At 45.7% G+C, this 10,308-nt stretch overlaps 1 protein-coding gene across 7 annotated transcripts; it reads left to right on the top strand.

The window, feature by feature from the left end:
• Nucleotides 1–231: 231 nt before the first annotated feature.
• LOC135398081 (ganglioside-induced differentiation-associated protein 1-like) lies at nt 232–8,771 on the top strand. Of its 7 annotated transcripts, none has more exons than XM_064629522.1 (5): nt 232–373; nt 7,188–7,383; nt 7,464–7,613; nt 7,668–7,886; nt 8,392–8,771. In XM_064629522.1, the coding sequence occupies exons 1-5, from the start codon at nt 317–319 to the stop codon at nt 8,592–8,594; spliced, it is 825 nt and encodes a 274-aa protein (XP_064485592.1). In that variant the 5' UTR covers nt 232–316; the 3' UTR covers nt 8,595–8,771. The 7 variants fall into 7 exon arrangements, with proteins under 7 accessions (XP_064485592.1, XP_064485599.1, XP_064485586.1 ...); XM_064629529.1 differs by having other exon boundaries at nt 7,440–7,613; nt 7,668–7,825; nt 8,475–8,771; XM_064629516.1 differs by having other exon boundaries at nt 7,440–7,613.
• Nucleotides 8,772–10,308: the final 1,537 nt, after the last annotated feature.

The raw sequence follows: 10,308 nt of genomic DNA, 5'->3' as shown, positions 1-10,308 counted from the left end.
GCGTTTCAACTTTTTATGCGTATATTACTTTGGAGTCAATATGGAGGTAACAACGCCTTGATGAGTGGCAAAAGCATACCAGCGACTCAGTAAAATCGCTTTCGTTTGCCTCCAGTAAAATGGCCTGCACGCGGTTCCAGTTGCTGGACTGCCATCTCCTTTTGGGTATTTGTAGCCGTCGGCGCAAGATGATGCGATGTGCACAGCAGCACGAGGAGAAGACAACGAGAAAGAAGCTTCGGAGGGCCGTAGGGTACACATTGTCTTGTAGCAACGTCTCCCCCGAGGGCTCAGGGACGTTGCATGTTGTACAGTCATGTATTCCGATGAGTTGATTTTGTTCTATTACCCAAATACCATTGGCTCCAGAAAGGCAAGTGCACATGTCCCATCTGCATTTGTGTGATTTGTTTCGTGGGCCGTAATATGATATTTAGTACGCCAGCGGTGTACCCTCAGATTTCAGCAACCCTTATGGAAACCTTCGCTGTGTAGTTGGAAAACCATGGACTACCAGAGCCCGTGCGAGTGTTATGATCACGACCTACTATATACTGACACGACCATAACACTCGTCGATTTCCCTATGGAACTTCCGTTCGCGGCTCAGCGAGCGGAAGTGACGTATTACGCGCAGTGCGGCCGTACGGCGGCGCTTTGTACGGGCCCCATGTATGAGGGTTCGTGTCGCTGAGTAGCGGCATTTACTCATTTTATTGCTGTGTTTTGTGGTAAACATAGCAAAGACGATTAGTACAACAGACTACAGCGTGATTTGCGCAAAATAGGTCCGCATAAACAACGTGAAGGCCGCGTAAGTAAGACGGGAGTAAAAACTGCTGGCGGACCATGTTCCCTTCTGTGTTACGTGAAAGACGTATACACAAACACTTTTCGGCAGCTGCATAAATGTTCTTGGCCAGGCGAGGCTTGAACCCTACACAACGTAAGCAATGTTAGAAATGCATGTTGTTGACCATGACGACGAGGCTTTTATTGGCGCACTATTAGGCTACAGTCGTCACTTTTAATACCTTACGTGACGAAGGCTTTTCACAAACAACGCGTTATGGTGCTTGCGTTTTCGTGTGTTTTTTTTTTTTTTTTTTTTTTAGATTCATGCGATATGCATGGACTCATAAACTTTGTTATGACTAGAGTAGCTAGCTTGGCATTGTCGCTGGCATCTTTCCTGCAGCTGAACAAGGGATTGGCTGTCACATAAGGAAGCACCAGCCTCGAAACGTAAAGAGAATTAACGACAGTCCCATTATTCACAAGCAAGCATTATCATGATGCTAGCAACTGCTAGCATCAGTTGCTACATCATGCTGTATCAGTTGCTGCATCAACTGCTAACTTTCGCAAGCAGCAGTGGTATCCTCTGTCTAGGAGGTGGCGAGTGCACAGAACAGCAAACATAGCTGTGGTCTTTAGGGCTTCGTACGTCATGTCAGTCAGAAAGGCGAGCTTCGCAGCTTCCCATGTATGGAAGTAATCCAAAACGCTGAAGTAGTCCTCATGGCACCTACGACGAAGTCGTCGGTTGCGATGTGCCCAGAGCATACGGTAGAAAAGCCCGCAGGTTGCAATGGTTAATTTGTGGCTAAATAAATATAAAGGCGAGTATTATATGCCCACGAGCAGTATTTAACCGTTTGTGACTCAAAGGGTTCGATGCCGCGCAAGAACCAAGAAATGACTATGTTTTCGTGCTCACCTGCATCGGGACCCTTAGACACATTATTCAGCCATTTATTCAAGTAGCGTCCGACGGATAGTCGTGAAACGAAATTCCTGGGGCGGGGCGCAATGCCCCTTCTTGGACTTACAAAGATGGACGGTGCAGTACACCATAACGTAGGAACGAAGATACAGTGAAATCTGACTTCAGAAATTGACCAGGGCACGTACACTCCACCATGCGAAACCACGCTGTCGATATGTGATCCGTCGTCTGCTCTCTGCTCGGGGGCCCGTATGGAGCGCCCCAAACGCGCAGCGGCCAGTCGGCAAAACGATTTCCGCGGCGCTGGGGAGGAGCGCGAGTGTTACGGTCGTGTCAATATATAGTGGGTCGTGGTTATGATGCATAGAAACACCAAGCGAGGCTGAATCTTCCGTAAATTGACTTCGCACACTCATTTGTCTAAGCCCGAACAAAATGGCCGTCAATTTCGTCAATCGAAACGTTGCGGCACTTTGGTATATGAGGTCCATTACATCATGCGTACATTGTACTACACGCCAGAGAATTGCGGAAACTGCGGTCATTCCCATTGGTTCTCGTAAGCACGTGACCCCTCCCGGGCCTCACAGGGGGAGGCTCCTGCAGTGACGTCAGACCCGGATGGGTTCCCGCATACCATACGCTACCACAGTTTGTCTCTGCGCAGAAGAAAGTAAAGTTTATGACAAACCATGTGACGAAGTGTCTGTCCAATCACAAGGTAGCAATAAGGGGATACCATTCATAGACCGGCAAGGGACCGAAATCACGCGCGCCTTAACCTTGAAATGTTCTCCCCTTATTTCCGAAGGGCCAATGAGGTGCTCCACTAGGGGGAGAGGGAAACTTTGGAGCTGCGCACACAGCTCACCTTACTTGCATATAGAGTCTTCCCGGTGCCAGTCTTCTACGCGTCCATTACCCCATTTGCTATAAAACCTGGAAAATTTGTGTCGCGGCGAAGCGCAAAAGGACGTAATTCATTGGTGGATAAAGGAATGGAAGAGCGTCCTTTTGCGCTTCACCGCGACCAGCCGCGACAAAAATATGTAAACCGAAACCAAGTAATTACTGCAACAAATGACCCGCTTCGGTGGCAGATTTTTCCCTAAAGGTGTCCACTGAAGGTCTCAAAAGGGGTAGTACCCATTTTAATGCGACGGCGCCCTGCTTTAGAAGATATGTTTTTTCACGAAGCCCATTTGAATTTTTATTTAAATAATGAGCGCCTCCCACTCATTCACACGGTGCGCAGCTTGAGGTGGTATCTGACAGATACTTGTAAAAAAGAAAGTTCTTCGATTGGTGCACCCTTCGCGAATTATTTAGCCCGGGGATTTAACTGAGACACCCTGTATATACATTGTTTTTTTATTCGTTACGGAATTTTAATTAAAAACTAGCAGAGCAAAATAGATGCCGTTTTAGCAGGTGGGTTAAACGGCAGAAAGAACATCCTCTAGGACAGCGTATGCAACTACTGGACGACTAATTAGCTAAAATTCATTAACTTAATTTTTTCTGAGAAATGCGAGATAGCAGAATTGGATCGAGCCAGTCATTATTCAAACCCACAGTCCTTATTAAACGCCTTGTGAAGCGAAAGTACGTAGAGATATAAGTCGTCAAATTTCGCTATGCAAATGAACCGAAACCAGAACTACGCACCACTCGAGTGCAGAAAGAGCGACAGGCAACCCATGTGAGACGGCCACGTGCTTTGGAGCGTGTCTCTTCGCGCTCGTAATGTATATTTACACACAAAAACTAAAAACGAGGGTGCTAACTACGCTCCATTTTTCGTGCGAATGGCTCTACGCTGCCCGTCCAGCAAGGCCTGATCGTGGCCTCCGACGACCACGGCAGAAACGTGAATGTGCGCGGTTTTTTTTTTTTTTCCTTTGGACGACCGTGGGTAGCTTGCATTCCAGTAGTTGGAAGTACTTTGGTTTTGTTAGTTACTTTCGTTAGCTAGAAGACATTCAGATAGAAGAGATTAAGCGCGCTGCCTTTCTTGACAAAACCATGTCTTGTCGCTTCGCCTATTCCCATTCGCCTAATGCTTCTTATGAGATATCCAAAAACTTCCCCATGCTCCCTCCCCCGGTGGCGCACGGGGTCCCATATCGCCTAACGTACGTGCCAGGCCGTCCCATTCCGCCTACTGAGGCGTGTCACGCGAAGAAAGGCGGTTCTCCTTTTCCGTTGCACCCTGTTCTTGACCATCACTGAAGATCGCATTTTAAGCAAAATGCCTATTTTTTTGCTGCACTCCTATCGCGCCTACCTCACCTTCAAACACGAAAACACATTCGCCGTGTTGAAAAAGGAGGTTGTATTTCACATTCAAAGTTTTCACTATCGAAGCACCAAGTCCGAAGAAGCTAAACACGTTTTTAAAGCGTAACGATCATAATGCAACGACAATGTTCAGTTAAATTGCTGTCGGTACAGTTTCCTCTGAAGTCGGCCAAGGACGCATCCTATTCCCCTGTACCCCACTGCTTCCTGCTGTGCTCTATCCATCTTTCCACGTCTGTACGTCGCTCATAGACACAGTTGCTTCGCGTTGCATACGTTGAGATAGCCGCGTTGTCAAAAGCGATACTTCTTGCTCACTCATTGATGTCTACGAGCAAATACAACTAAAGATGAACAGCTTGGTAACGTCGATGGCCACAGCTTGGCCGCTCAGTTTGCCAGTCGAAAGGAAGAGTCCAAGTTGCGAATTTAAGTATCTAGAAGTATCTGATCTGAAGTGCCGAGTCGGAAAATACTGAAGAGTATTATGTTGTTTGCAATGTCATTCACAACTTCACAAGGCTTGGTGAAAAGGACAAGTCCTGATGTGTCGTTCGAAGAAGAGTTCGTGGACTGTCGAGCCACAGGCGCCGCGGGCCTGGCTCTGATGCAGAACCGCAGCACTCTATCCGTCTGGACACCCTGCTTTTTCCGCGACGTGTGATTAGAACTTTGGAAGGTGTGCAGACTGCACACAGGGGCAGAGTCATTCCCTGCTCACGACAATGAGTGATAGTAACGCCCACTTCTTGGCTGTCCCATTTCGCCTAATGGCAGGCACCCCCTCGCCCTCTTAATCCTAAAAATCGCATTAGGCGAAATGGGACGTAACCACTGAAAACATTATTCGTTACAGTATACTCTCAGGACAATGAGCGGCTAAAATATCATTGTAAAAGTGGTGGTGCCATGCCTTCCTATCCATAGAAGTATTCTTGTACGTGGAGTTGTACAGGATGTTTCACGAAAAATGAGCCAAAGTTTAAAAATAGAATAGCTCATCGCGCCCCAAAAAAGACGGACTGTATATGTTAACAGTGGTGTGGGGATACTCAAACTATTTTTGTAATTAATTTGTGAAATTAATTAGTTTTTTTTTAATTATAAGGATTAGAGCCAAAATGTCAATGAGAAAGTTGTAGCGGGCGATACAACGACACGAAACCCGTTGGTTGCAACTATGTATCTCTAACGGATCCTTTTTTTCCCGGCTCCAAATACTAACTTTCGGGTTTGCAAAAAATCGACGTGGGACCTGCCGCAGACGTGCGAGGCGCGCCGGATTACAATGCTCTCGAGCGTCCTGTTATTGAACGAAGATTAGTCACAGTTCTCAATGACATTTTGGCTTGACATTGACTCTTGGCGCGTCTGCGACAGGCACCGCGCCGATTTTTCGCAAACCTGAAAGTTAGTCTTTGGAGCCGGGAAAAAAAGGATCCGTTAGAGGTACAAAGTTGCAATCAACGGGTTTCGTGTCGTATCGCCCGCTACAACTTTCTCGTTGACATATTGGCTGTAATCCTTATAATTTAAAAAAAAATGACTAATTAATTTCACTAGTTACAAAACAAAAAAATTGAGTATCCTCACACAATTGGTAACACTATGCAGTCCGTCTTTTTGGTGTGCGATGAACCCCCCAATCAAACCCCCAAATCGCACCTTTGGCGTGCATCTGTGAGAGGGAAACAAGGGGGGAAATCCCCTGACCCATGTAAAGTCCCCATAGAACCTCCACTCCCAGAATTTTTTTTTTTTTTTTCTGACTACGAAACAGCCTACGGTGTTATATATGAATGTCATGTCCAGGAGATACCGTCGCCAACTCTGACTTAAACGAGCCGTGAACGCCCCCAACCATATCTAGTTTTTTTTTTTTTTCTTTATACAGATTTTCCATAAAAAGCTATAAGGGCTATAGACATCCTGTTTTCACCTCTATCATCTATGGGCCGGCGGACGTTTTTGGCCATCTGTTGCTCAACCGTCGAATGACTGATTACCTAAAACTTGTTAATTAACTTTTTAATTATAAAATCTACAAGGTCGTCCCAATGAGAACATCTGGTCTCTTCGGTCACCTGATACCGTTGCCGTTTGCAGAACAAAAATCCGTTCGATAGATCGTCCGCAAAAAAATCGTGAAGGAACACCGTTTTTTTCTTTATTTTGTTCACTACGCATCTTCGGAGACGCGTCTTTCCTTCACCCCTAATGTGAGAGGGTGAAATCGTAATTGCGCAGTGACGAGACATCGTGCAGCGAAAATATTGCATTGTGGCTCCCGATAGGCTAGTCCTTCATGAATGAAGCATGGGTTTCGAGCAACGCTAAATGTTACTTTCTTGGTCCTTTGACAATGTATTCACACAAGCGACATCCCCATGGAATATTCTAGTGGAAGAAACAGCAAAAATGGGCTCACGGGACGGAAATTCCGCCACGTCTTGTGTTCAGCATTTCCACGGCGCCGAAATATTGGGAGTGGCGTACTGCGCACATAGTGGACGTCCCTTCGTGTCCTATGTGCCCAGCCGTCTCTTCGGCGCTGCGGCAGTTTACATATTAGTACTTTGAGTGCATTCTCCACATTACAACATTGACTTCTTTGCCAACGGTTACAATACGGTTCAGCGTTTCACTGACCGAGTCAGCATTGCCACATGTTTCAGCACCTGTGCTTTTCACCATTTGCTTCACTATTCTAGATGTGTTATTTTCACAGTCTAACTACGAAACAACCACGAATAGCAGACGGACAATAAGTGATGACAACAAAAGGAAGAAATGCCACTATCCGTCACTGGTATGCTCCAGATTGTCCCTTCAGGGACCATCAGGAAACAAAAATTCACGGGACTTTTCTGCAGAATGACGGACAGGCCTTCATAAAACGATTTTCTAAGAAACGAAATCTCTTTAGACTGCTCGTCAATCTGGAAGTGTTCGTGTCAAATGGTGCCCGAGTACCAAAGGCGATGTGGGGCAATATGAAGCACGCCAACTAGCACGGGTGGCAGCAGCTGTTCATACTCAAATATTGGAAGACAGTATTTTAATTACTGGACCCAAACAATTATAACGTTTGTACAATGTAGGAATTAAATACAGGTCGTAAGACACGAGCACTGAAAGGTGCTCGGCATGTGTGCAGATGTTACTGGTGTTATACTCCAGGAGCGTGGCATTTATGGCCAGAGTTATGGATGTAAAGCATGGTGAGCAAATGGAACCTTGGTTCTTGGAGATGAGCCCTCGGGGGGAGCTGCCAGTACTAAGGCACGGAGACAACGTACTCCTTGACGTCGACAAGATGATGACCTACGTTGACAACCTCAGTCCCGGGCAAGGTGCGTCAGTGGAAATAAATGGAAAGGCCCTTATGAATTTTCTATCTGCATTCCAGAAAACTGCATGAAATTATTTCCAGACAAAAACACAGAACTGGGAAGCAACGTCATGCGGATCTTCAAGGAGCTATCCAAGATCAATATTCCACTTATCGTATACGGCACACTCTTCCACCCAGAAATTTGTACGTCCAGTGCCACATCGGATGAAGAGAACAAAAGGAAAGCCGGTAATATTTCTGCTGTTGTCCGTGCTGCCAACTATAATACTCTTTGTTTTCCAGCGATGGTGAAGCAAGGCAAATCACAGATTGTTGAGCTGATGGAACGCAACCCCGATTACGCAAATTCCTATGTGGAAAAGCAGAAAGCATACGAATCTTTCCTAGCGCTCGCCCAAAGTGATGGTGCAGTAGCCAAAGAGCTGGACGAAGTAGAAAAGGTACTAGATCTTGCTGAGGAGCTTCTCACGACCAAGAAGAGTCCAGGGACCACCACTCCTGGTTAGTCAATAATGCCTGGGAATCAATGGATCAGTAACATGTGCAAGCTGGAAACTCATGATTTCATGTAACCCCTCCCAAAAATTGAATTTGTTAAACCTATAATTACAGCACTGTGGAAGATGTTACTTCGGTTGCTGCATTTCTGGTGCACTCTTGGTCTTTGTTCTATGATATTTTGTTAATTTCAATGCAGCAGCAAACAAAACGCAGAACAAGGAACACACAAGAACACTGCTAGCAGTTGTTCATGTGTGTTCCTTGGTCTGCGTTTTGTTTGCTGCTTCATTGAGATGGATACAACTACTCCACTTGCCTACGCTTGCGGACATTTTGTTGACGGTACATTTACCTTCACCAGAGCACATTTGTTAAGTCGTATCACTGAAGAAGTCTTGCAGTATTCCGGTGACATCTATGAAACTTGCAAATAGGATATCACATAATGATAGTGCAATCGTTAGCTTCATGATCCATTGAACATTCATAGGCTTGTGATTCGCAGAAGTGACGCAAATTTGGCTATTCTCCATCTACATTACTGCTGCTGATGTGTACTTGATGGTTCTGCTACATGCTGTATACAAGGCTTGCCTATGGGAACGCTACTTCGAAAAGTCTCGGAGAAGAAAGCAGCTGGCCAAGTACTTCAAGAAAATGAAACATGACCCATTGGTCACTAAAGCACTCCCTGGGCTCATCAAGTAGGCTCATGTCAGAGAAAACGCCGCCATTCAAAGAAAGAGTCGACCAGCAAAGCATGAGGCTTATCTTGTAAATGAAAATACAAAAACCATGCTGGTTGGCAAATATCCATGTAAAAGGTTAGTACACATGTACATCATCAAGAAATATGTCTTTAAATAAACCACGGATACACAAGTTCGCTCGTCTTTTATACCCACTTTTTAGGCAAGTTACAGTGGCGGTTCAATGCTCAATGAACCTGTAGAAAGCTTCACCATCTAAAAGATTATGAAAATATTGAAGTTTGTATTGTTTCACATAGGAAGTACTACAGACGAACTGCATCCATATGTACCTCAAATATAACACGTGAGTGTTCAATTTGAATTGCAAAATACAGCACCGCACAAGATGGTTCGAAATGTTTGCATATTTCAAACACGAAAACAATTTTCTCCAAAGCTCCAGGAGGGAGGAGGAGGAGGAGTGTCGTTGGGAGGAACCCGAGAGGTCTGCCTGCCTGATTAGGCGGCATGTTTCTCGGGAAGGGAAAGGTGGTGGAGAGGAGGAGAGGAAAGGGTGAAGTGGAAGACCGAGCGGAATCCGCTCGGGGGGAGGATAGCTGCGTCCATGGGCCGACTTCAGGGGAACTGTGCCAGCATACGCCTATTACACATCTGAGGGAAACCCAGGAAAAACCCCAGACGGCACAGCCGGCCCGCGGATTCGAACCGCGGACCTCCCAGTCTCCAAGCGCACGCGTTACCGCTGCGCCACAAAGCTCCAGGAAAACGAGTTTCTGTAGCATTTTGAAAATGTCTTCAGCATTACCAATGTTTTTTTTTTACATGCAATGCCGTGAGCCTACGAAGTAGTGCACTTTGGGATTGCAAAACCAGATACGTTTGCATGACCTCGAGCGGATACGTAGCATTACTCTTGTTCTGCAGGGTGCCACAGGACCAAAGAAACATCATATAAAATGAAAACGATTTAGCAGAGAGTGACCCAATTTTAGATAAAAGATATTAGAGGAACCTGTTAGGCCATTGAAAGATTGCAATTGAGACATGTGCTGTATTCATCTTTGTTTGTGTATGCCAGCCTAAGCATGTAGTAGCTGCTTTCCATCTGTTAGGCCATGCTGCCAACATGGCAACCATCTTGAATGCTGCCATCTTGCATTCAACTCCAGTTTTTCAAATGGAAGGATTGACTGGTAAAGAATTCCGGAAGAAAAATAATGGCATCATTCATAGATAAAATGGCGAAGAAGCAGGCGAGCTGGTGGTTTCATTGTTCCATTACTGGTTCCCTGACACTGGGAACAAAATTAGATACAACACAAGCAAAAAATCTGTTTGTGTTGTGTCTAATTTTGTCCCCCACCTCAAGGTGCCAGTAATGAAGCATTATTCACACTCATCTTCAAAGAGAAAAGTGCACATACAGTCATGTCTCGCTTATCCGGAGTTCAGATATCCGGAAAACTCGTTATCCGAACTACATTACCGTGAACGAACCTGCTACCATTGGATTTTGTGTCGGCTATCCGGAATTCGTTATCCGTATCCGGACAGCAAGTACGGGAAACCATTCTTCCAGAACATAGGCCGTTCTGATTCGCTTATCTGGAAAAGGGTCGCATCTTACCGGGGCATTCTGTACTGTTTGACTCCCCTTTCTTCAGATGTCACCCCCTTTTGGTGTGTGTGTGTGCGAGCACACACTAGAG

Source organism: Ornithodoros turicata, chromosome 1 (assembly GCF_037126465.1).
Source record: "Ornithodoros turicata isolate Travis chromosome 1, ASM3712646v1, whole genome shotgun sequence".
In the NCBI taxonomy this organism is placed as follows: domain Eukaryota; kingdom Metazoa; phylum Arthropoda; class Arachnida; order Ixodida; family Argasidae; genus Ornithodoros; species Ornithodoros turicata.
This window is presented reverse-complemented; position numbering and strand designations above follow the sequence as displayed.